A 26,486-nucleotide genomic window follows, 5' to 3' on the forward strand; every position below is an offset into this window, starting at 1 on the left:
GGAGGGGGTGATTCTTGAATATGGAAAGAACTTCTACCTAAATAAATCTAACAAGGGTAGCTGAAATGAATTTTGAGTGTGGCAGGTATTCGTAGCACTAAGGGGAAATACATCAGTGACTAGTTTGTACTAGTGTTACTATTTTTAATAGCTTGGAATAGATTTCTAGATACATTATTTCTTGAAGGGACAGATGCTCTTAAATTATACCATTTTGTCTCTTGTTTCTACTAGATCTCACTCAAACCCTGTTTAATCTAGTTTAGTTGTTGAATGGAAGTCACTGGAGAAAATGAACTGCAAGATGGATATAATTTAATTCAGCAAGGCCATTATTAATTAACATTGATTCATTAGTCCACATGTATGTAGTACTTTGAAAGATCTAATACTCTAAATACGTCCTAAAGAATGATTATTCCTAAAGCTTTTAATAGGTTATACTCCTAACAAGGATAAGCTCTGCAAACCATGTTAGTACTTATGTTTGACCTAAGTACCTTTAATTGCCAATCCATCCACCAATAGCAGATGATTTTATTTTTTTCACAGTTGATTTTTAATTTACAGCCATTCCTCTGATCTGTACCACAAAACTGGTATCTGTTGCATTAGATGTAATGTTGATGACTTAAAGGCAGAGAAACTTATGAAAACTCTTTCTTAAAAAGAATAAATACATTTTAACTCAATGTCTACATTCTTAATGTGCCTACCACAATCACAGGCAATATGTACGTGCAAAGGCTGTACGCAACAGGGACCCAATAGGTCATGTACAGTCTCTCAAACAGCATGTAATAACTGCTTCTAAGTGAACTTAATGTCAAATTTACAGTGTACCTTTTCTTGAAGTAAGGAGATCCTCAGTGTTTTCCTTAGTCTTCAAAGCATGGTATTTCATCTGGAGTGAAAATACTGCTTAGTACCACAGAGTTTATTCACACAAGGAATCCCTTTGATGTTTTCCTTAACAGTCTAATAATGTGAGAGTCCCTCACAGGAATATAAATTTAGAAGATAACTCTCTTACTATGCTTTCAAGCTCTTGGTGGGTTTTGGTTTAGGGTTTTTTTAATTCTTGTAATTACCTGAATATTTAATTTTGGTTATTATGGACCTGCAGGCATATGTTGAAACCTTAGAGGCGAGAGTAAAAGAACATGAAGATTACAATAGTGATTTGCAAGAAGGGGAGAAATGGTTATTACATATGTCCAGCAGGCTGGTCAGCCCTGACCTCATGGAGAGTAACAATCTTGAAATAATCACTCAGCAACTAGCTAACCACAAGGTGAGTTTGCTATTGGGTAAACGTCTTTTATCTGGTAAAATAGAATTTTTCTTCTTTGCTTCTCTGTCTCCACTCCAGAGCTCTAGTTATTTGTCATCCACCTGTTTTATTCCTTTTACTGCTAACTGTGTAAGTAAGCATCGGTGTCATTAATGCAGTTAACAAATCTACCTTGTTGTTAGCACTGTTTCTTGGATGAGACTGCATCTGCACAAGACCTTTGTTGTACACTGGTCTGAATTCTGTGTCAGATTTTTGCTGAGATGTCCCAGGAGATAAACCACAAAAAGCAGATTAGGGCCATTTTATTCCTAAGGCACTTTTTGCTCTGGCACTTTTAAGGGTAAAAAAAAAAAAAAATTAATTTTCAAAACTTTTTTTTTTTGTCTTCTCCTCCATTAGGTTGTAATAATTCCTCTGTTGCTTTTATTCAAGGTATTGTTATGGTTGCTATTAATGGTGGTCATTCACTACATCGATAGTTGATGCTTTCTAGAAGATAAAAGAAAGCAAAATCCAACCCTCCCGACCACTCCCTGAAACTGGGATTCCAAGGGCAAATATTGAAATCTCTTAACTCATTGTGAAACTCATTGTGATTAGCATTGTTATTCTTTAAGTAACCTCCTTAGATAAAAATTTGGCTCCACCAAAGTCAATGGAAAGAACGGTCTACAGTGGAATAGTTTATGGAATAAGATATGATTCAGCATCAGATTTAGTCCTCATTACTAGACACAAGAGAAGTTGGTGGAGCCCTGGAGAGCATGCAACAAAGGAAGATTAAGGGTAGTCTTGGGGCATGAGCGCTCATTTAAAAAGCTGTGATGCAGAACATGTTTTAAGTATTTTATCTATTTCTTAGGCTATCATGGAAGAAATTGCAGGATTTGAAGATCGTTTGAACAGCCTTAAGAGTAAAGGCGATTACTTGATCAATCAGTGCACAGAACATCTTCAAGCAAAATTTAAACAAAACATACAAAGCCATCTTCAGGGGACAAAGGACAGCTATTCTGCCATATGTAGCACAGCCCAAAGAGTAAGTCTTGTTTCAGAAATGTTTTTATGCCATTTAAGAATAACACGCATTATTATTTCTCTAAGTACTTGTTTCTTTAAACGGTGTAAAATTCTTTCTACTGTTTCCATTTAAATTGAGCATACAAGTTACTAATGTAGCACTTCATCATTACTGTGCTACAGTTGAATTCTGTGTGATCCATGCAGCCAGCAAAACTAGCTGCTTATCAGTTCTTACCTTAATCTTTCCACACCCTCACTACCTTCACGTTACACTAGCTTCTGAGCAGCTGCAGCAAGGAAACCGGAACTATTCCTACTTCAAAAACTAGGGAGCAAATTGCACTTTTAATGTCAGTAGTTTGCATACGTACATAACGGGTCTTAATTATGTGCTAGGAAATACTCTTTCTCTAAGTAAAACCAGAATATACACTTAAGAAGGGCTAGCTGGGTCATTCTGTTAATCCAATTAGGAGATCAAGTCAGCACAGTCTTAAAAAAAAAAACCAACCAAACAAACAAAAAAAACCCCACCAAACAAAACCCCAAAAAGTAGACTTCATAGTCAGTAAGATGTGTAGAGGTAGGTAAAACCTCATACTAGATCACTGGCAAAGAATACAGAAATAAGAGACCACGCTCTTCGTTTGCATTTTTATTTTTTCTTTCCAGAAGCCGTGCCTCAGATATTGTCCATCTTCTCCCCAAATTAGCAAGATGCAGTGAGAGCTTAAGGAGCTTTCATCCCTTGGTGCTTTCATGTACATGGGCTAAAATAACCCCAGTCTTAATAATTTTATTTGCAGTTTTCAAGGTAGGAGAAGAGAGCCAATAGTGGTTTTTGAAAATGCGACGACCTTACAAAATGTTTATTTTAGGTGTACCAGAGTTTGGAACATGAACTCCAGAAGCATGTTAATCATCAGGATACCCTACAACAGTGCCAGACTTGGCTGTCTACAGTGGAGTCAGAGCTAAAGCCAACTACCTGGCCACCTTTCAGCCTGGCAGATGCAGTTAAACAGGTAAAAGTTCAGCACTTGAAAATACTCAGTTATCTTTAATTAGGTGAGTTCAAGTAAGAGCTTTATATTAATAGAAATTAGATACTCTCTCTGAACTTCTCAGAAGGCTGTGTAGCCTCATTGTTCCCAGCTCCAAAAGGAATACCTCGAGTGAAAAATAACTGTAGGTGAAAAATAACACAGGGCTTCTGCTAGCTCAGCTTAATGCTTAGAAATACGTTTCCTGAAAAAAGTTGGCTAATTAGATAAACCTGCTCACGTACTCCACAAATGTCTTTAGCAGAGGGGTGGTGTCTTTCTGCTTGTCCAATTGCACATCTGTCTACTAATGTTCCTATATGAGACCTGGTTTCATAGTACCATGGACAGAGAGTTTGTTATCAGGCAATTAAAACAATTTTTCAGGCTAAGAGCGTGGAACTGCCTCTAGCCCACAATTAGCCGTTAAGAATGGTTTCTTTGCTTCTTGAATATTCTTAATAACTTAATGTATTTTACATTGGATTTGTACCTATTTTCAAATTAAATGGGTATGGTACTAAAAATGCTGGAATTCAGGGCTGTCTCATCCACCATGTGGCTTAACAGAGACCTTGAAATACACAGATGGCAGCTCCGCAAGGGCGGGGGGATCAGGGGATGACAGTGGGGCCAGCAAAGACCTTCCCAATGACGTGCAGACCTGCAGCAGACAGGTGAGGAGAGCAGAGTCCCCCTGGTGTCAGCCACCATCTGGTGATCACCAGGCAAGTCTGTAGGGATGAGGCCAGTCCCAGGTGGAGGCAGGAGGTCAGGGCAGCAAGGCAAGACCAGGAGGATCAGCCAGACACAGATGCACCTATACCGTAACTCAGGTGAGGTCCATAGGTGGGTGAGGGCCTGAGCTTACATGCAGCTCTCGAACAAGGGGGAGGGCTTCTGAATGCTTTTCCATTGGCCAGGTCGCAGCTGGGCCAAGTCAGGGCTGGCCCTGAGCAGAGGCAACCCCAAGGAGAGGGGGATAGAGGTTGCAAGAGCCCTTTGGTGCACTGAGGGCCCTGACCGTCCCTGAGGATTAGGGACTTGTTCCAGTGCTTAACTGTTCTCAGTATGAAAAATATTTTCCCTCATATCTAGGAAGAATTTCCTTGTTGCAGCTTGTCACTTTTCCCTCTAGTCCTTTTTCTGCCCACCTCGGCAAAGAGTTTGTTCTCTGTCTTCTCAGTATTGCCCCCACCTGACCCCTACCATTTGAAGTAACGGCAGACCACAATTAGCCTCTCTTCTCCAGGCTGAATAAACCCAGTTCCTTCAGACCTGCCCAAATGCCATGTACTACAGCCCCATATCCCCCCAGCCCTTTGCTGGATTTGCATGAGTTTGCCAATATCTCTTCTATGAGGGAAGAGGGAAACTGGGCCAAATACACCAGGCAGAGCCTGACAAGTATAAGTACAGGAGAATAATCGCTTCCCACAGCTTGCTCTCTGCATTCTTGCTGATACAGTAATTTGGGGTTGCCACAAGGGCACGCTGCTGTCATGATCAATTTTTTGCCCACAAGGACCCACCACTGGCCCTCTGCATTAGGTGATCACTCACCCCTCCTCCCTGGGACTCTAGGAGGTATGTTATTGCCCTGCTTGTCAACACTAATGTCATCATTTTCTTTTGGATGAGGAAACTCTTCATAGGGAGAGGTGAGCTCATATGGGCAATGTCGAGAGCAAGAACCCTCAACAGTGTCATGTCTGATCTTGGCAATTGTAGATATTGGGGACATTGGGAGGGTTTCGGACGGTGTGGGAAAGTGTGCTGTGCCACTGGGCTGGATTCCCCATGATCTGTCAGACACTGGAGAATTTTATAGGTATGGGCAACATGACACTTTAATAATCAGATAAAGCCCTGCTTCCCATTCATCTTGGGAAAGTAAGTCACCTTGCTGAAACTGGTGTGTATCTATCCAACGCTTTATAAATAAAGAAATAAGCTAGGTAATACATATGTCACTAAGTGCTTTGATAATTGGATAATAATCACTTAGAGTTACTCTTTTCCATAATTATGACAGAGCAGCCTTACCTAATAAAATAGTGTATGTCTACATTTCATCTTTTGGAAATAATAAGCTAAAGTAAAAATACTGAAATGCATGATTGTAATAAAATAAGAGATTATTTTCACAGTCTCAGAGTTTATTTGAGGATTGTGTTCCCTCAGGTGAAACATTTCCGGGCTGTGCAGGAGCAGGCCAATACATACTTGGATCTTCTGTGCTCCATGTGTGATCTGTCAGATGCCACAGTGAAGAGTACAGCAACAGATATTCAACAAACAAAACAAACGGTACAAGATAGCCACAACAACCTGCTTTTAATCCTATTTTGAGCTTTAACTGCCTTGATCTGTCCCCTTTTAAAAAGGTCATATTGGGTACTGGTTTAAAGAAATGTCTTTTTACTTTCATCTTAAGTATTTAATTTAGAAATAGTTTTCTTTTTCTCTCTTTTTTTTTTTTTTTAAATTAAATCCATACATTGCTATCCTGGTAGTAATACAAAGACACACGACAAAGGTCGCTAAATGTACTTAGACAATGTTACAAGATGTTGGCCTAAAGCCACACAAAAAACATTCTATGGAAGATAACCTGGTCCAAATTATTTGTTTTCATGAAACACAATTCAATCTATTCTTCTCTGTATTTTATTAAAGCTTAGACATATTTTACTGTTATTATTTATTCAACAGTAGGCTGATGTTCTTATTAGGATATACTAAAATATTAATTACAATCATAAAAAATTATGATGGTTCAATTCGTAAATCAGAGTGCATCTGTTTCAGCATATGAATTTATGGAAGTGTACATCAATTCTAAGTTTTAAAGTAGCTTAATTCTTGGTTTTAGAATAAAATTATAAACATAAGAGTTATTAGAAAAGAAACATTATAAGCATTCCTGTTGTTGTAAACATGAAAATTTTAGTTTCACATACACACAACACCAAACATTTGAAACTACTTCTACCAACAGTAAAAGTCTAATATATACAGTAACAGTATTCCATACCAGAGAAGCAAATTGTACAAATCCAAGTAATCCATAAAAAAATGGCAGTCCCAATACTGAATAGCCAAAAAGTATCCCAAACATCAGAATAAGATTCTCCTTTTATATATCAAGCAGTGAAATATTTTTAAGAAATCACAGACGGTACAGTGCTGAGATACATTAAGCTGGTTGAGTGTCTAAACCTTAAAGGCACCCCACTGCTGTATTTGGAGCAAAAGAAGCTGTGTCACTATTGGTTTAAGGTGATTGATGGGCTCAGATCTGGTAAGCATTCTTCTTGTTGGCATTTTACAAAAGGCATATAGGCAAAGTAACTGGGCTAAGCAAATTAAATGAAAGTGTTTAGTTTAAGCTTTTATTTGGTCATTGCGAAGGCAGGTAGGGTCTGGCAGTATTCTTGGCATGCAATAGACTAAATCAAACAATTAATCTAAGCTTTAACAGAAGGCTGAGAACACTTTGAAATACACACACTCATAAATATACTTGCTTCTCTCAAAGGTGAATGATAATTCTTTTTTTTTTTCCACAGCTTTCCTTTGATAGGTCTGATTTTTATGACTTTTGAACGTTAAGCCTCTTTTGTGGATAGTATTAGCCCCTTCAGATCTATTGCAGAAATTTGCTGTTAGTACAGTATTGTGCTCGGAGGAAGAATGGTATTCATCCTCCATTCTGCAAAAATAGCTGCATTAAAGCATTCCTACTCCTTTTCATTTCTTGTTTTCTAGATTGAGCAACAAATAATGCACTCACAGTATTTGGCTCAAGGTTGGGAAGAGATCAAACAAATGAAGGCTGAGCTCTGGATATATTTCCAGGATGCAGATCAACAACTACAGAATTTGAAAAGGAGACGAGCGGAGTTGGAGCTAAACATTGCCCAGAATATGGTACTCCAAGTTAAGGTAAGAAGACTTTAGGTTAAGAACAGAAGGTAAGGAAGAAGTTCATCCTGTGGCTGATATTATTATAATTCATGTTATATGCATGTATTGCATAGAGTTGCTCATATGTTCTAAGCAAGAACAGCGAAGACAGAGGAAAGAAGGTTTCCTTATTGATGCTACAGGGTGACACAGAAAGCAAAACACTGTACTTCAATATTTTTCTGGTTTTGTTTTTTTAACAGTAGACAATTTTCAGCCTACTGTTTTGATTTGCCGTCACTTTTAATAGGCTATTTGCTGATCACAGTGAACCTGAAGATAAGATCTGCAATTTGTGCTTGCTAAGTTCTTTGATTCTGATACTTCTAAATTATTTAGATCTATTTTAAAATTAGTCTAGGAAACTATTCAATGTTTCTGGACTCTGAAAACCACTGGAGAATAGGTATGGTAGAAACCCAATTTAGTTTACTCAAAATAGTGAGACAAATGCCTTCAGATCTTCACTCATTCTTATTCATTCACAGATGAGAGAATGGCCATTCTGCACACATCACAAACATCAGTAAAGTAACAAGAGGAAACAGGAAAACAGATTTCTTTGATAAATGATGAAATGCTTGCGTTTTGCATTTTTGGTCTAGACTTTGCTTGTATTCTTTTTCTGATATGCTAGCAGTTAGGTGAAAAGTAAACAGCACTTTCTCTTCACGTCTGTTCTACACAAGTGTTTGAACAAAGTCATAGCCCTTGAAGATACCTCAGCACAATGTGGACTGAAAGCTGTTACACTAGCTATCATTAGAGTCCAGGAAGAAGCAGGAGTTGTATTTCTTCACTATTTCAGTCAGGAACTTTGGATTATTATGAAAGGCAGGCACCTGATATGCTGTCAGATGTAGCACAATGTGTATTTTTTCCTTGAATTTGCCGTCGTAATTAAAGATGCCTAGCTGCATTTGAGGGGAATGAGGCAGAACTGGGCAGTAGCTTCTCTTCTCCAGAACCCCTACCGGCCCTCAGCGAAAACGCATCATCCCAGCAAAGTGCTGGAGCTGGACATGGCTGTTTAGTTACAGTTATTGGAACTAGAATTTGGGAAAAGATTATATTTACCCTAGACAGTGTGTAGGTGCTGAAAAATATTTGGTTAGTTTTAGTTGTCAGTATATTGTATATTCTTTTTTTGGGTTCTCTGTGACTTCTTATTCAGTAAGAAATGTGTGTGCAGATGGACTCTCTTATTTACTGGAATTTATTAACTCAAATAGCAATCATACCTAGATAATGATTGGCTTTGTTTCAATAATGACAGCAATAATGGTCGCTATTATAGAAATAGGAACAAAGCAAAATATGGATGTGGGGACTCACTGACTCATGGACTCTGCTTCCTATTTTTAGTCTCTAATGAAAAAGGAAAAGGAAAAAACTGAGCTAGAAACAGTACTGGTAAAATGAATTCTTATGAGACCCAGACTATCCTGCATGTTTTAGTGTACGGTGGGAGCTTGCTAGTCCGGAAGCCTGGACAACAAGGTGTGACTTGATCATGATTTCTGTTTATCACTGGCACTTGGAAACTGCTCTGGTCTGCTTTCACATCTATAACCAACCTGTCCTCACCTGAGAAGATGAAGAGAAACGTTAGGGGAGGGGAGAAGGCACTTCTTCCAATTTACATCTGCACAGCTTTTGCCTGGGCAGATAATTAGTCCTTACACAATTTATTTAGTTCAGAGTTTTTATTTAAATTCTATCTTATAATTTTGAGTAGGTGTCACCATATTGGTTTTGACTTGTATCTTTTTCAGGAATTCAGTCAGAAGTTGCAGTCTAAGCAGTCAGCTCTTACCTCTGTAACTGAGAAGATGAACAAACTAACCCAAGGACAAGAATCACCTGAGCACAAGGAAATAGGAGAGCTGAGCAACCAGTGGCTGGACCTCTGCCTTCAGGCACACAGTTTGCTCATACAGAGGGAGGAGGATCTGCAGAGGACGGGGGTTTATCATGATCGCATGAATGTAGTTGAAGTTTTCTTGGAAAAGCTCACAAAAGAGTGGGACAACCTGGCTAGGTAAAAAATGTAGTAGCATGCACAAAAGCTGACTTAGTGCATATACGCTGAAAGAGCTGTTTACAGAGTCTCTCTAAGTTGGATCCACTAAAAATCCCTTTTTCCATGCTTAATTAAAAGCAGGCCTCCCTTGTTAATTATAGGACAATTACTTGTATTGAAATAAAGAGAGTTTGAGAAGCCAGATCTTCAGTGTTTGTCTTTAAGGCAAGTACTGATTGATCCCATCTCGGGGTATAACATTTTCTGATATTTCATGCATTTTGACTATTTTGTTTGAACGCTTTCATTTATTTTTACTGTGTTTCACGTGTGTTTTTCATTGTGATACATTGTGTTTTATCTATTAGACTATTATATTAAGGTTTAGTTGCTTCTGCTAAATGATTGCAGCTGCTTTGTATAGCTTAAACACGCCAGCTGTGTGTAAAATTGTGAGAGTCTATTACTGCTGCTATCACTGTCATGGAAAAAGATTCACTTCAACCTCAGTACTTGTTGTTCATATGTGCAATATAACCAGTAGAGTCTGTAGTATTCATGTTAATTTGTATGGTCAGCCTGATGACCACATTGCAGATGAAAGGGAGAGGAATAAAAAAACCTTTTAATTAATATTCAAGACTGGTAACTTCAAAAGAATGTGAAAACTGTAAGTATTTATATCACATTGATTTCAGTATATAGTAGGCTTATAATTCATTCTGACCTCTTTTAAAAGTCTATCCTGAGATAAGATCTAATAGTTAATTTCTGTCCTGTCCATTTTGATAACAGATCTGATGCTGAAAGTACAAACGTGCACCTTGAAGCTTTGCAAAAATTGGCATTGGCACTACAGGAAAGGAGATTTGCTCTGGAAGATTTGAAAGATCAGAAACAGAAGATGATAGAACATCTGAATCTTGATGACAAAGAATTAGTAAAGGAGCAATTTGGTCATTTCGAGCAACGCTGGACTCAGCTGGAGGACCTTGTCAAAAGGAAAATTCAAGTTTCTGTTTCAACCTTAGAAGAGCTCAGTTTGGTGCATTCCAAATTTCAGGAACTAATGGAGTGGGCAGAGGAGCAGCAACCTAGTATCTCAGAGGCTCTTAAACAGAGCCCTCCTCCAGATTTGGCTCAGAGTCTTCTCATGGATCATCTTACCATTTGCAGCGAGCTTGAAGCCAAACAGCTTGTTCTGAAGACGCTTGTGAAGGATGCTGACAGGGTGATGACCAACCTAGGGCTCAATGAAAGGCAGGAGCTGCAGAAAGCACTTTCTGATGCACAGCACCATGTAGATTGTCTCAGCGATCTGGTTGGCCAGAGGAGAAAGCACCTGAATAAAGCACTGTCTGAAAAGACCCAGTTTCTTATGGCAGTCTTTCAGGCTACAAACCAAATTCACCAGCATGAGAAGAAGGTAACATTTCCGGAACACATTTGTCTGTTGCCGGAAGATGTGAACAAACAGATCAGGACTTGTAAGAATGCCCAGGCTAACCTGAAGGCCTGCCAAAATGAAGTCACGGGGTTGTGGGCTCAAGGAAGAGATTTAATGAAAGAAGCAACAGAACAAGAAAAGAGTGAAGTGTTAGGTAAACTGCAAGAACTACAGAACGTGTATGACACTGTTTTACAAAAGTGTAACCAGAGATTGTTGGAACTGGAGAAAAATGTAGTTTCCAGGAAATATTTCAAAGAAGACTTGGATAAAGCTTGCCATTGGCTAAAACAAGCTGATATTGTCACATTCCCAGAAGTCAATGTAATGAATAGTAACTCTGAACTGTACACGCAGTTGGCAAAGTATCAACAGATTCTTGAGCAATCTCCAGAGTATGAAAATCTGTTACTTGCACTGCAAAGAGATGGCCAAGAAATCCTACCATCACTTAATGAAGTAGATCATTCTTATCTGGATGAAAAACTTAACATTCTCCCTCAGCAATTCAACATTGTCACTGCTCTGGCAAAAGAAAAATTATATAAGGTTCAGGAAGCAATTTATGCCAGAAAGGAGTATGCCTCTTTGATTGAGCTGACAAGCAAAGCTCTGACTGAGCTAGAGGATCAGTTTATTAACATGGACAAAGCTCCAGCTGCTGTTTTAGCCAAAGAAGCTGTGTCACTCCAGCAGGCCTACAGAGATCTCTTAGGTGAAGTGGTGAGCCTTGGTGCAGCAGTGGATGAACTAAACCAGAAGAAGGAGGCCTTTCGAAGCACTGGACAGCCATGGCAACCAGATGAGATGCTAAAACTTGTCACGCTGTATCACAAGTTCAAGAGGCAAATAGAACAGAAAATCAACCTGTTAGAAGACACAATAGAAGCATGCCAGGAGCATGAGAAAATGTGTGTGCAGTTTGAGGCACAACTAGAGGCAGTGAAGAAGGAGCAGATTAAGGTAAATGAAGAAACCCTCCCAATAGAAGAAAAGTTGAAAATATACCATTCTCTGGTGGGCAGCTTGCAAGACTCGGGGAGTCTTCTGAAGCGAATAACTGAACATCTAGAAGCCCTTTCTCCTCAGCTTGATTCATCTGCATGTGAGACAACAAATCACCAAGTGCAGTCTTGGCAAGAGAAACTAAAGTCTTTGCACGCTGCCATTGGTGACACCGTGATGGAGTGCGAGAACAGACTCGTGCAAAGCATAGACTTCCAGACAGAAATCTGCCGGTCACTTGACTGGTTGAGATGGGTGAAAGCAGAACTTAATGGAACATTATGTTTGGACCTCAAACTGCAAAGCATCCAAGAAGAAATCCGAAAGGTTCAGATACATCAGGAAGAAGTGCAGTCAAGCCTGAGAATAATGAATGCACTGAGCAATAAAGAGAAAGAGAGATATATGAAAGCAAAGGAGCTGATACCTGCTGACCTGGAAAACACTCTTGCTGAGCTGACGGAACTAGATGGTGAAGTTCAAGAAGCTATACACATGAGACAGGTTAGTGCACCCTAAATGTCATTAGTTTCTCGCTCACAAAGCTGAAAAATATGGCTTGATGTTTGTAATCATGATAAAAAGATTGATTTTAATAATCCTGTTGTTTGGGGGTTTTTAATGACTTAGGTTGTGGCCTGTTGCTATGGATGACTTGGGGGGGGGGGGGGGGGGGGGGGGAAAGGCTTCATTAATATGCATTTATACCTGCATGTAGAAGTGCAAATGCGCTCAAAACCTACTTCCATGTAGTCTCTCTGGACCTGTATTTTAGATATAATAAAGGGAAAAGAAAGCAAGAATGGGCAAAATCCAGACTCTCAGCAGAGGATATTTTTGTGGTTGCTGTGAATTTTATGTCTGTGACTCTCTGTATAATTTTCCCTTTTATTTCAGGCTACCTTGAATAAATTATATAGCCTCTGCCAAAGATACTACCAAGTGATGCAGATAGCAAATGACTGGCTTGAAGATGCTCAGGAATTTCTACATTTAGCAAGAAATGGTCTTGATGTTGAGAACTCTGAGGAGAACCTAAGGAACCACATTGAATTTTTCAGCACAGAAAGTCAGTTCAGTAATCATTTGAAGGAGTTGCAGGGCCTTGTGTCAGAGATAGAGCCCTTTATCCAAGCCACAGCAAGAGAGCAGCTGATGCAGAATGTAGCTGCATTGGAGGAAAAGGCCAAAGGGACAAAGCAAGAAGCCAAAACCCAGCAAGAGCAGTTGCAAAGGTATATTAATCTGTTTTTTTTCTTTCATTTTAAGATCATCTTGTTGATGGTGAACGAAAGAGATCATAACATTAATTGGAGTTTTGTAAAATGTTTGTGCTACTGATGAGAGAAGTGGATATTGGGATTCAGAGCTCTTGGATTCTCTTTTCTCCTCTGCCACTGACTGACTAGATGTGTGATCCTGAGGAAGCTATGATAAAATTATATAAATCTTGGAACAGCACCGAGAAGAAAAGTAGGGAATGACTGTCCCTTATTTCATCTGGCGCAAGACCTATGTAGAAAAAAATGAAATTGAAGCAGACATTTTGAACTAAAAGGAAATACCTTTTTAACCAGCATAACTATGTTACTTATTATTACTGAATGTTCTGGATTCCAAAAGTTTGGGTGGGTTTAAAACACAACCTAGACAAAGTCACTGAGGAAAAGTCAATCAAGGGCTATTAAATGCCAAGCTGTGTCTGTAAGGCACAGCTGAAAATCAGGAGCATGTGCTTCTATGTATACTTTCCCAATAATATTTCTTTTTCTTGGAAAATACTGTGTAACAACAAAACTAAGCAGTTACATTGAAAACTAGGTGCAACAATATTCCTGATTTTCAAATGGGTTTGTATTGCATTAAATTGTTCTTTCTGGAACTACATTTTTAAGGTGTGCTTCTGAGTGGCAGGAGTACCAGACAGCAAGACAGAAGGTTATTGAAGTGATGAATGAGGCTGAGAAAAAATTATCTGAATTCTCAGTAGCTAAAGCTGCTTCTTCTCATGAATCAGAAGAGAAATTGCTAACACATAAGGTAAGGTACTGAAAATTATATGAAATCCTTTTCCTTCAGTGAAAATAAATGTATGTTATGTAGGCCCCTACCTGTGGCAACCTGAATTTGAGTTTTTAGATCTTTTCCTGTAGTGCTTAACTGTGTCATAGCACACCAAGAGGTGTTTTGTGTTGTGCAGAACACACATTTTATTTGTGGGGTGACTGGGACAGATACTTTTAATTGCTTTTCAGCTTGATGTCTGTCTATGTGCCTATGACTGTAGAGAACTGGAAGGAATCAGGAGGTTCCTAAAAGTCTTGGGTGCATAAGTCCCAAAATTATGTACCCCACAAGAAATTCAGATCAATAGAAACTTTGGATCCATCTACTTTGGATCACATGAAATATTTTTACTAGGACGGGAAGGGTTGGGATTTAATATTAACTCTTGCTTAGTCTAAAAGAAAGAAATGTAACTTAAAAGAGTTACTTTCTCTTCTAATATTTAGGGTGCTAATCACTTGCCTTAATATAGGCAGTTAGTGACACTTAGACATCCTGCCTCGTCTCCAGCTGTGTCTCTGTGAAGGCAGGAATCCCCCCTAAGAGTAATATCATCATGTCTGACTGCTTCATGAGAATATCCTGATACCCTTGGACATCTAAAATGACGTTAGAGATAAATGTGACATAAAAGTATGCTTAAACACCTGAATTGCTTCTTTCATTTTTAGACTCTAACAGAAGTCACTCTTTGCTATGAGGAGGGTCCTGATTACTTATTTCCATCCCTTTTGAGGGGCTAGCAAGGAAGAGAAAACCTAATTACACCAGATTGCTGCTGCTTCCAGAGAGTTGCATTTTGGACCAGGTCCTTCAAGTAGCTGTAGCCACTATATTGCGTATGAAAAATAAAATCAGATCTAACAACCTCACTCAGCATAGGGTAACTCCTCTTTGTCTGCAGTGGATGGAAGTGGCTCATCTGCCTGCAAGTGTGTTGAATAGTTATGAGTTGTGTTGTAAAAGAGGAAAACAGTGCTTATTTTTGCTTTTTCAGACTCTTGTGTCTGTAGTGAATTCTTTCCATGAGAAGATCACAGCCCTAGAAGAAAAGGCTTCGCAGCTGGAAAAAGTTAGCAATGATGCCAGTAAGGCAACTATAAGTAGATCCATGACAACAGTTTGGCAGCGCTGGACACGGCTCCGGAATGTTGCCCAAGAACAAGAGAAAATTTTGGAAGATGCAGTGCAGGAATGGAAGGCCTTTAATGATAAGGTAACTTCTGGTCTTGGTAAATCCTCCTTTTTTAACTGTACATAGGTTTTCACTCATTATACTGCCTTATTAATCATCCTATGGTAGAGAAAGCTGATAGCAGGAATAACAGTGATTTTTCTCATGTCATAGAAAAAAAACAGCTATGGAAGACCTAGGTTTAGAACCACTGCCTCCAAGGCTTGCACTATTCTTCTATATGCATATATGTATAGTAAATACAGAGTTGATTTGGTTTCTGCTGGTTCTTCAGAACCTTCTCCTCTATGTTTCTCTTCCCCAGATGGTCTATTCTAAATTAAGTCAACCTCCTTTCCGCCCCCCTCCCCCTTTTTGCTCCCCTTTTTGCTCCCCTTTTTGCTCCCCTTTTTGCTCCCCTTTTTGCTCCCCTTTTTGCTCCCCTTTTTGCTCCCCTGCCTTTTTCTTTTTTTTTGTTTTCCCCTGAAGAGTATGAAGTTACTATTTCTAAATTTATTCAGTGATATTATTGCCTGTCACAGCTCACCGATCATGTGACTCTTATTTCCTTATATCCTACATGACTCTCTTTATCTGTTGTTGTCCATTATTTTATGCTCACATTGCAGGTTCTCTGAGAATGGGGATAATCTTTTTGTTAAATATATGACTTGTGCCAAATACAGGTCTGCCCTAGGGTAGAGCTCTAGGCAATAAAGATAATAAATGCTAAAAAATATGAGGAGCCACTCATCACTTGACAAAAAAGTCCCTTAGATGTCCTAGTCCAGTGTGAAGAGCTAGGATCTAGCACGTTAGAGCGTAGATTTATATCTGCTATAGAGACTGCTGCACAAGCCCTATACCACAGCTGTTGTACAGCATCTTAATGTACAGCACTGGGTTTAGCACCTTTTGGTATCAGTTGTACTAGCTTCTTTTTAATTCCGTTATTGCCAAGACTGGATCTCTTTCCACAGATTCAAAAAGCCACCATAGCAATAGATCAGTTACAAGGTCGCTTACCAGAAAGCTCAGTGGAAAAGGCATCCAAGACAGAGCTCCTGGAACTCCTGGATTACCACAGTAGTTTCCTTTTGGAGGTGGAGCACCAGCTGTCATCTTTGGGCCTGCTCAAACAGCATGCTGTCAGCATGCTTCAGGATGTGGAAATAAAGCCTCTGTCTCAGGAGGAACTACCAGTCATGCAAGAACTCAAAGCAATGCAAGATCGATGCCACAAGTAAGGCAATATTTTAAAAGATTCAGTAGAAAAATGGTACCTTACAATTCATTAATGAGAGTTCACGTATCATTTTTGTTATCATTAACAATTACCATGCTTAAAATAAATATTAGTTATTATATTTAAAATAAGCATCAGTTTAATTTTAAATTATCTTTAATTAATTTTTAAATATGTTTTTACCATTATTTTTTTTATTTGCATCAGCAGGAGTATGCTTTTTTAGAATATGTACTTCTTGCCTTGCATTATAATAGTAACTTACGTAAGAGTCGTATAAACTACATTAAAGTTATAACTGATTTTAAACCCTTCCATTGCATCTCGCCATTAACAATGACCTTTTACCTTTTTGTATCCTAATTTTAGATTAGTTTATTGTTTTGTTTTCCCTGTTGGAACCACTTAGGTACCAAAAGTAGGTATCCTCTGAAATTTACAGGGGGATTTAGTGCATGTGCAAACAAAACATATCTTAACATTTCACCCTGTGGTTATATAGAATGTTTATCTAAATCTAAAATGTTTCCCTGTGTCATGGTTTAACCTGACAGGCAGCCAAATACCACACAGCCGCTCACTCACTCCCGACCCCCCAGTGGGACGCGGAGAGAATCGGAAGGGTAAGAGTGAGAAAAACTTGTGGGTTGAGATAAAGACAGTTTAATAGAACAGAAAAGGGAAAATAATAATAATAATAATAATGATAATGATAGAATATACAAAAATGAGTGATGCACAATGCAATTGTGATTGACCCGCGCTGACCGATAATGAAATAGTGATCACTACTTCCTGGAACACGCCTACCATTCATATACTGAGCATGACGTCACATGGTACGGAATACCCCATTGGCCAGCTGGGCCGGCTGTCCCAGCTTTGCTCCCCCCCCCAGCACCTGTTTGTTTTGTTTTAAGCTGAATGTCCTTGACTAGCAGGGTACTTAGCAACAACTGAGAACATCAGTGTGTTATCAACATTCTTCTCATACTAAATCCAAAACACAGCACTAGGAAGAAATTTAACACTATCCCAGCCGAAACCAGGACACCCTGTCATGTATAAAACAGGAAGTTTTATGACTAAGTTTCATACCCACCTCATAACTGCACTAAGATGCTATTAACTGGATCTCCACAATAGGGAGAGAGACACAGAATGAAAAATCTGTAAACCCTCCACCTAGCCTGTGCAAAGTTCATTGTGTGCATGCATAACTAATTACAGTAGAATAGCAATCCCTGTAGAAAATATGTGGATATTAGCACTTTTGTAATGCCATTCTTCCCTTAGAATTGGTTTCTAAGAAACAGGGTCTGTGATGATCTCATGCTCATGTAAATAAGGCATGATTCAGCTATGCAAGGTTATACAAACATAAATCAAATATGGGAATATCAAAGTAAGATCCATGTCACATACGTAAGAGCTACAAGTAGTCCTGTAGATTTTTCACAGAGCTGTCATCTGAAAAAGATTCTATTTTTACAGGAAATCCTAGTTCTTGAGGAAAGTGCAAAAATTCTGTCTTAGTGGAAGCGTGGAGATAGGTCACTGGGTCAAAAATGGTGTTCAGATGTTTGATCCATGCCTTATCCTAGGTATTCTGCCAATGCAAATCCCATCAATAGGGGTGGAATTTATCCCGTGTTATTTTAGATTATAGATAACCGCATCTGAACTGGTTAATTCTTGCTCTCTAATTAGTGGAGAGAAATAGACAGGTCTAAGATGCAGATTTTCTGACCTATTCTAGAAGTTTCTTTTAGAATTATGATGAATCATCCTAAATCATGCCCTAGAATTGCCTGCTTCCTCCATTGACAATAAGGGCAGTCTGTGGTGATGAGCTCAGATGTAGGTGTCTGTATTGTAAATATTTGCATTTCTTCAAAAGAATTGTGCACTCGATGTCAAAGTACATAAAACGGCTAATTAGAAGGAGTGAACTGAAGAATGAACATGAGAAATTTAATTATGCTGCTTTAGTAGTCTGTTGCAACACTGCCCCTCTTTTTATTAGTGGATGTTGGGCTATCAATCGTTATCTTTATTATTCAATATTTCTGACAAAGCAATGTGTTTAGACATTGCTTAATTCTTCATAAATAGTTATTTCTTTGTTTCTGAAGTATGCAACAGAAAGTGAAAAAAGGTGTGAAGACGGTGAAACAGGAGCTGAAGGAGCGTGAGGAGGTTGAAGCAGAGATTAATATTGTGAAGTCCTGGATCCAGGAAACAAAAGAATATTTATTGAGCCCTGATGTAGAAATGGATACTCAACTTCAGGAGTTGCAGGTATATCAAATTTGTCAATTTCTAAATTACAATATTTATCTTCGTTGTAATCTGCTAGTGAGTGTTAATCCATTCAAAAACACCATAAATTCAAATTAGACAATATTCATTACTTTTTGAGTAAGCCACTAGACAAATTCATAAAGCATGAAGTAGCTGATGGGCTGTAATATCTTATTTTAAAGATATTTAAGATATATTTAATATTTGCATTTATGCAATTTTACATACTAGCATATTGTTTAGTAATTTTTCTCCTCTCATCTAAAATACAGGGGAACTGTAGAATGTGAATGGACAGAATATGACATTTCTTTTCTATCTCGGCAGTTTGGGGTGGGGAGGAAAGTAACAAAATAAAATAAACTCATTTCACTGGAGGTGCTGAAAACTTGACATTTGCTATATACATGTGGTCACACAGGAACAGAGAACTGGACAGATAGTCATAAATGAGAATCCAGGGAATCCCAAGATACAGTTCTTTTTAATGAACTAATTAAAAATTTAAAAGCAATTAACTTGGTTGCAAGCTGCATGTAATGTCTGCATTTGCTAAGTTTACACAGATATGTTTTTCCCGTTGTTCTTAACAATACTCTTTTTCTGTCATTAGTCTCTCTTTGGTGAAGTAACTACTCATCGCCAGGCTGTTGAAAAAATGGCTGAACAACAACAGAATAAGTACTTGGGGCTTTATACCATTTTGCCTTCTGAACTCTCTCTTCATTTAGCAGAAGTTGGGCTGGCCCTTGTAACTGTACAAGATCAGGTAAAGCATAGTAGATAAATGCATTACAGATCTAGAGCCCTTCTTTAGACTTCATAACTTAGTGAAATACAGTATCCAATTGTGGTCAAACTATGACAATGTAGAGTAGTTTGATTACCTTCCTTTAAATTAGTTAAACGAAAGTTAATTTCCTTTCAGGAAGAGAGATTTCTGGTTACTGAGTTTAATTCTTATTGTTGACAGATTCAAACCAAAGAAAGAGAAACTCAGCAGATCAAAACATTGAATCAAGAGTTTGGTCAGAAAATCCAGGGGATAGCAAATGAACTAAATGCCATTCTTTCCAAACTGAAAAAGAAAACAAATGATATAGCACAAGCTAAACTTGAACAAAAGGTAAGACAAGGCTTCCCTTATTTGGTTACACCATAAATTCTTCTGAATTCACTTCATACCAAAGTTGTATTTGTGAAAACTTGCATGGCATATTTTTTAATGTAGTTCAACAGAAGAATGGACAGAAATAAGGATTGACGGATGAGAATTTTAATTATATTCTTTGCAAACTAGCGCATACAGAGACTTGAGTGAGTAACAGAACTTGGAGGAAGTAGCTGAGAGTAAAAGCAAGTCAGATGGACAAAGTTATGCTGTTCCATCTAAATAATGAGTGTGACTGCAATCTGGGAAAGCCTAAGAGGCTCCCAAACTGCTCCTTTTGCCAGTCTGTACTGAAAAGACCATTCTTTACAGTACACCTTTACTTGCAATAAATAGAATTTTACTTAGCCAGTAGTCCATCTCTTATCATTTGGTGCAATAATGAGGTAAAGTTCCGCTGGTGCGGTTAAGGGTAATGCAAAGGACTCTTGGTTCTTTTTGTAGGATTTCTTAATCTTAGGTATGTACCACACTCAGAAAAGCTCATCTGTACTGAGGTATAATGGCCAAGTTAGGATTATCATAAGAGAGTAGGGGTTTTTTTGCGGGGGGATACATGGGGGATGAGTTGGTTGAGAGTGGGGGTTTTTTTTTGTTTGGTTTGGTTTTTTAACTAGTCAAAGATAAAGGTGACCAAGTTACTGTCTGAAAGTAAGCAAAGCATACCAAATAGGAGAAGATTTGGCATGTCTGGTATGTAAAAAAATTACCTGTTCATTTTCATGAGTTGCTCTCAATATGCTCCAAAGTACCATTTGCTTTGCAGGAGGTGTCACTGAAATATATCCCTTTAAAATTGGTGTATCTCCTTGATGCCAGTAATTAAGCAGAAAGCCAGTGAAATGTGCTTTCCCATGTTACATAGACGAAAACTCTCTGTCACTGGAGATTTAGTAAAGTTCCCTCAACTGCATTTATGTCAGCACTCAGCTGATACTCCTGAGATTGGGTTGGCTTTGATTACAGCAGTAAATATTTTTAAATTAACATTGAAACTGTCTGTGAAAAATAAAATAAAAATCTGTTTTAAATCCATGCGACCCGAGTCAAATGGATTCTTCCCTCACTTTTAAAGACCATATAAATTCTGCATCATTTCTATAGTAGAGACGTTTATTTATGCCTGCCTGAAATATGTGTGTTGTTGTTTTATTTAGATGAATAGTTCAACATCTGTCTTTATGTCTACATGTAGACAGTTAATGTCACTAAGTTATGCTACTGATCATGAAATAATATTCGTTTATCATAACAGTTGATCTGCCAGGACAGCCCTAACCTGAAGAGCTTGAAGTACCTTCTTGAAGGACTTGTAGCTAGAGCAGTGTTCTGAATCAATTTTTGTCTGATGATTGCAATATATATTTCTAAAAATAATTGTAAAGGGGCTAGAGTGTTTGATGAGACTTACTTTCTTGGTATTACAAGAACAATGAATCGTTAACACCTTAGGTATAAAAACAAAATACAAAAAAAACCCAGTACCCCTTCCCACAAAACTGTAGCCCATAAGTGTGTTATCAATCTATGAGAAACATAAAAAACTTTTAGGTTTCCTTTTTAAACTTTTCAGAAACTTTTTAACTATGGTAAGAAAAATTGATTTTAAAATCTGTTTCTATTGAAACAGTCTAGCATGATTCAGACTGCTCCTGTGTCAAGATCAAGCTATAAAAATGCAAGTTTCAAATGAAAATGAAAGTTTTTGTAATACATTAATGCATAATTACATATTTCTGAGTTTGTAAGGGTGTATTTTAAAACAGCAACAAAACAAAACCCCTTTCCAATAAATAAAAATCCTTGTCATGGCAATGTGTGCCAGCTATTAATTTCAAAAACAAACACAGAAAGATAGCCAAGAACAGTTAATGTCACTCTGTAGTGACTCAGTCTTTTGCTGTGGTAGGGAAAATTATTATCCATTTCAGCCAGGAAGTCAGAGAAGAAAGAGTAATGGCACATAAATGACATTTAAGAGATGACCAAACATCCTGCTGTTCTGCCTTCCTGCTTAGACAAACATTGTTGGTTTCCAGCCAGAGTAAAAATGGAACAAACTATGGAGACTTTGGACAGGGTATAAAAGTTGCAAGTTGGACTAGAAATAATCAACTAGAAAGCTAACACTTCCTGGATCACTGATTTTCTTGTTTTTCTGTCTAGATCCTCGGTGAAGAGTTGGACAGCTGCAATATAAAGTTGTTGGAATTAGATGCATCAGTCCAGGACTTTGCAGAGCAGAACGTACTGCTGGCTAAGCAGCTGGCTAACAGAATAGGGAAACTTACTGCATTGCACCAACAGACCATACAGCAGGCTGAGCACAGAGCAGCCAAGCTCAGTCAGGTATGATCTCAAATCCTTTCTGCTGTTTCCTTTCGGAAGCAGAAGGAGCATACAAACCTCTCATTTATTTTTCTGTACTTATGCAAGAAGGGACATACCTTGGCACATCTGCCTATTATTAGTCAGGGCTTGCATCGCACCTCAAAGAAAGGCACAGACGGATCAGATCAGGAGGGTGGGATAATTCTGTGATGCTGCTTTAACATCCTCGTCCATGAATCATCTGCTGGTTGGTTCCTCTGGTGCCCTGAAAAGATTATAGACCTTCCCACAAACAGTAGTATGTCAATAAATACTATCTCATTGTACTTTTCAGGGCCTCTGTCTTATTACTCTTGCCTATATTTGCAGCATTAAAAAAAAAAAAAAAAAAATTGTTTTGCTGTATAGAGCAATCTATAGAGGGTGAATATAATTTGTAGATTCAATAGAAAAGCCTAGATACAATGGCCCTAATAATGCATAATGTTTATGCAACATTTCAGCATTCATAAAGATGCTTCCCCTGCAGTTCAAAGAACCTGAAACTCTTTCTTACGTATTTTTTTGCTAATTGTTGTTATCCCAAAAAAGTCTAGCTAAAAACAAAGAAATGGATTTTCTATAGTTCTGCCATCAATACCCTCATAAATTATGAGTTCTCGTTTCTTCATGCATAAAGAAGCTTCTGTAAGTCTTGAAAAAGATAACTATTTCATTATATTCTTTTCAGTTTCCTCTGAAAATTTGTTTTTAAATGGATAGAAAATTACTGTCAAAGTAAGAGTTCAGTCAAAGGTACTTGCTGAAGGGATTTAGCCATTAGGATATTTTTGTTCAGCACCAAGAAATCCACTTCCTATCATAAAAAATGATAGGTAGGGCAAACTGCATGCAAATACAGTTCAGTCGCATAGGATTTGATCCATCCTTCATACAGGACAAATGCATGAAAATCTGTGAAATTATTCCTGCTAAGTGAGAAGAAAATTGGAACTAAAGAGTACTTTGCTAAATAGAAATTGGATGAATCAGAAAGCAGAGGTTTTGTCCTGTATTTTGAAATAAGTGCAACGTTTTTCTTTTTGGAAATATGACAGGCTGAGTGGACAAAGCAGGTTTTAAAAAGAAGGTGATTTGAGGGATGACATACAAAGAGACAAAGAAAAATAAGGAATGACATAAAGGAGGTTTGCAGTGAGCCACAAAGCGAGCAAGAAAGTATTTTGGAACTTACATGTGAGGATGAAATAAGTGCAGGAAGTGTACCCCCTAGGGATATATTTGAGCATCAGTGCACTCTCCTACATTCTTATAGTGCCTTTTAATTTTTTTTTCCTGATACAGATATGCTTGTTACTGGAAGCAGACCTATTTTAAATCCATAAATACAGAAGTAATTAAATTATATTCAACAGTAAGGAAAAGTTGTTAAAATGATCCCCTAGTTAAAAACAGTAAATGAAATAAAATTAATTTTATCATTCTCTAAGAACTGTACAGAATTACATCTTAGGCTTAAGTGGATTTTGCTTTTATATCCAGGCTTCTTCACACTTGGAAGAATACAATGAGATGCTGGAGTTTGTACTGAAATGGATTGAGAAAGCAAATATCCTAGTGCACGGTAGTATAACATGGAATTCTTCCTCTCAGCTTCGTGATCAGTTTAAAGCCTACCAGGTGATTATATGAGCTATGAAATTGAAAGGGCAGTGTATAAAAGAAGTTATTTTCTAAGCAGTGAAGTGTTATTTCCTACACATTTTTTGCCTCCTTTCCTCGAGGAAAAAAAGTCTTAAAATGCTAGGTTTCTTTGACTGTTCCCCCAAGTCCTAAAGATGATTAATTGTTTTGGACTATTGTTTTTAAGACTGAAATTAAGATAAGTTGTTGAATAAAACTACGTGATTCAATGTTGATCTCCGTGTTTACTCAAGTACATTGGCTTCATAGCAGCTTTTGATTGAACAGTGTGTCTATACACTGTGATACTATCACACTGTGTACCTCATTGCAGCCAATATTCCTCTAAAATTTTAGTTAACCAAACACGATTTTCAGTTTGGGTTTATTTTTTTCTTTCTCCTTTACACTAAATTGGAATAGCCTTTGTTCTCATCTGGTGAGTTTCAAACCAAATGTTCTCAGTTTGGATGAGAGTTTCTTCCAGTTGCTTCCTGAACATCTCACGTCAAAGTGATTTGGTGTTCTTGTGACAGTGTTTTTTGTTCTGTGTGTGGAATATGTAAGTGTGGAATGTGTAAGTGTGGGATCAGTGGAGCAGTTTGATAAGGTTCAAGCTTGCCCAGTGTTACATGATTACGTGAAACAAATCAAAGCATCGTAAGATGGTCACATCTCACTAATGCCAAAATAAGACTGCATTAATTATTTTTTTTATATATGCACTAGTTAATTGTCAGCTGCGTTCACTTACATTGGGGCAAAGTAGTATGTCACACTTTCTTATTCTGAATAGGAACCTCCAGGCAATTTATCCTGAGTATATCTGGGCGATACCATTTCTCGTTTGTTTTTGCTATGGCTTTTTCCCTGCTTCAAAAGTTGATGAAGATACAGACTTAACCCATGCCATCCCACAGAACACTTTGATAGCCATTTTTTAGACAGCATTAATGACTGCTGCCCTGCTATAACATTGCACCCAAATGCTTTCTGCTGCTTCTTATTAGGTACATCAGGCTTCCAGAACAAACCCTATCCACAGATTGTGTATATTATATTTTTACAGGCAAGTATGTATAGCAAAACACTGAAATGAATGTGTTGGTAAGTACAGCTACTGAAGCTTCATGACTTACTCTTTTGTTTCCCAGTCTCCATAAGCTGACACACTTCAGCATACACTTAGAATTAAGCATATTGCCTAAGCCTTACAGGAAAACAGTAGAACTTAATCATATGCTTATAAATGTGTACAAATTCAGGAGTTTGCAGAACAGGAATATACTTAAAGTTGTGTTTAATCTGAAGTTCAACTCTGGCATTCAGTTTGTTCATATCTCCATCTAGACTATGCTTGATGAGTCCGGAGAGATTCATGGTGATCTTGAGGCCATGAATGAGAGGATTGAGTATCTGACAAGTGTATACTGTACTGAAGGAATGTCGCAGCAAGTGCTGGAACTGGGGCGGCGGACAGAGGAGTTACAGCAAGTTATCAAAGTGCGGCTACCAAATCTCCAAGATGCTGCTAAGGTATACGAAAGCAGTTTTTCTCTTGCTAGCTGACAGCTAGGGTTGTGTGTGCATCATGTTTCTGAGCCTATTAGCAGTGCAGATTATCTGTGCTCTATGAGCGGCATGATTGTGTTGTCTAAAGTTAGATGTCTTGCACCATTTGAGATACTGCCTTCAACTGCTGTTCCAGATGGGGACAAGATTCCTGCAGGTCCTGTCATATCTGCCCATTCTGAATGGATGTATTGGCATACATCTTAAATGGCACTGACCACCTATGTTTAGATACTTGAAAAGTGTCTGTGTTGGCACTTATGCTGTGCCATTTCCTTTATTTTTCTCTTAGAAGTTATCTGAAGCCTACTATCTATTAATTCAGATCAGTACTGGACCAGACCAGGATTCCTTAATGTAAAACCTACCCCTTCAATGGGGTAATTGAAAATGCAATGAAAAGAGTGAACATGCTTTTCCATGTCCCTGACATTTCTGTGCAGCTCTTCCATACGGGTTTATTGTTAATGTAAATTTGCGTTATGCCTATGCAATGCCTGAGGGCATGGTAAACTGGTGCAAGACACAGGGAAAAGCACAGAAGTCTTTTCTACTTGCTCTTACCTTCAGGGCAAGAAATTTTACCTTTTTTTTTCTTTTTTTTTTTCCCCCTAAGTTGAGACAATAATTCAGGAAAAAAATGAATATTGGAATGGTATAATTACTATATTTATAGGGGTTATTCTGCTGTCACCTGCTACAGTTACACACTACTAAATAGGGAAATACCTACAGGCAACTAAGAGAATATGCTATCACCAGTTGTTAGGACAATTGCAGCTAAGGTTAAAAATGGTCCTTCTCCACATTTGACTCTTATTTCACAACATTTAAGGGACATAGCAGAAATTCTGCAGCTGCAGCAGCCATAACAGTGTAACAGAAAGGTTTTGAAGAAAACTTTTTTCCATTACAAAAGCACAAATCAGTAAACCACAGTTTATGACCTGAAGGCTTTTTTTTTTTTTTTTTTTTTTTTAATTTTTCATGGAGCAAACCAGAGATTTGCATACAAGTAAGCATAGTGGAAGTGAAACTTACTAGCTTCAGTTCTCAGAGAAATATTAGAGCAATTGATTAAACTATTTGTAAATTCTTATTAGAAAACTTGGAGATGAAGAGAAGCCAACA

The 26,486-nt window shown here is 38.0% G+C and overlaps 1 protein-coding gene across 1 annotated transcript in view; it reads left to right on the plus strand.

Annotated features, from left to right (window-relative positions):
- LOC104075217 (nesprin-1-like) overlaps window positions 1-26,486 on the plus strand; it is a gene marked incomplete at both ends in the record, with an annotated part of 62,592 nt that overhangs the window by 3,752 nt on the left and 32,354 nt on the right. Inside the window, 17 exons of the mRNA XM_009575683.1 lie at window positions 1,127-1,294; window positions 2,160-2,336; window positions 3,199-3,345; window positions 5,548-5,673; window positions 7,135-7,311; window positions 9,108-9,373; window positions 10,151-12,311; window positions 12,705-13,042; window positions 13,703-13,847; window positions 14,872-15,090; window positions 16,029-16,291; window positions 18,430-18,595; window positions 19,212-19,367; window positions 19,572-19,724; window positions 21,936-22,118; window positions 23,643-23,780; window positions 25,134-25,319. Of these exons, the coding sequence (XP_009573978.1) occupies window positions 1,127-1,294; window positions 2,160-2,336; window positions 3,199-3,345; window positions 5,548-5,673; window positions 7,135-7,311; window positions 9,108-9,373; window positions 10,151-12,311; window positions 12,705-13,042; window positions 13,703-13,847; window positions 14,872-15,090; window positions 16,029-16,291; window positions 18,430-18,595; window positions 19,212-19,367; window positions 19,572-19,724; window positions 21,936-22,118; window positions 23,643-23,780; window positions 25,134-25,319 (5,169 nt within the window). The remainder of the gene's footprint in view (window positions 1-1,126; window positions 1,295-2,159; window positions 2,337-3,198; window positions 3,346-5,547; window positions 5,674-7,134; window positions 7,312-9,107; window positions 9,374-10,150; window positions 12,312-12,704; window positions 13,043-13,702; window positions 13,848-14,871; window positions 15,091-16,028; window positions 16,292-18,429; window positions 18,596-19,211; window positions 19,368-19,571; window positions 19,725-21,935; window positions 22,119-23,642; window positions 23,781-25,133; window positions 25,320-26,486) is intronic.

The sequence above is a fragment of the Fulmarus glacialis genome, unplaced genomic scaffold, assembly GCF_000690835.1.
Source record: "Fulmarus glacialis isolate BGI_N327 unplaced genomic scaffold, ASM69083v1 scaffold6520, whole genome shotgun sequence".
NCBI lineage: Eukaryota > Metazoa > Chordata > Aves > Procellariiformes > Procellariidae > Fulmarus > Fulmarus glacialis.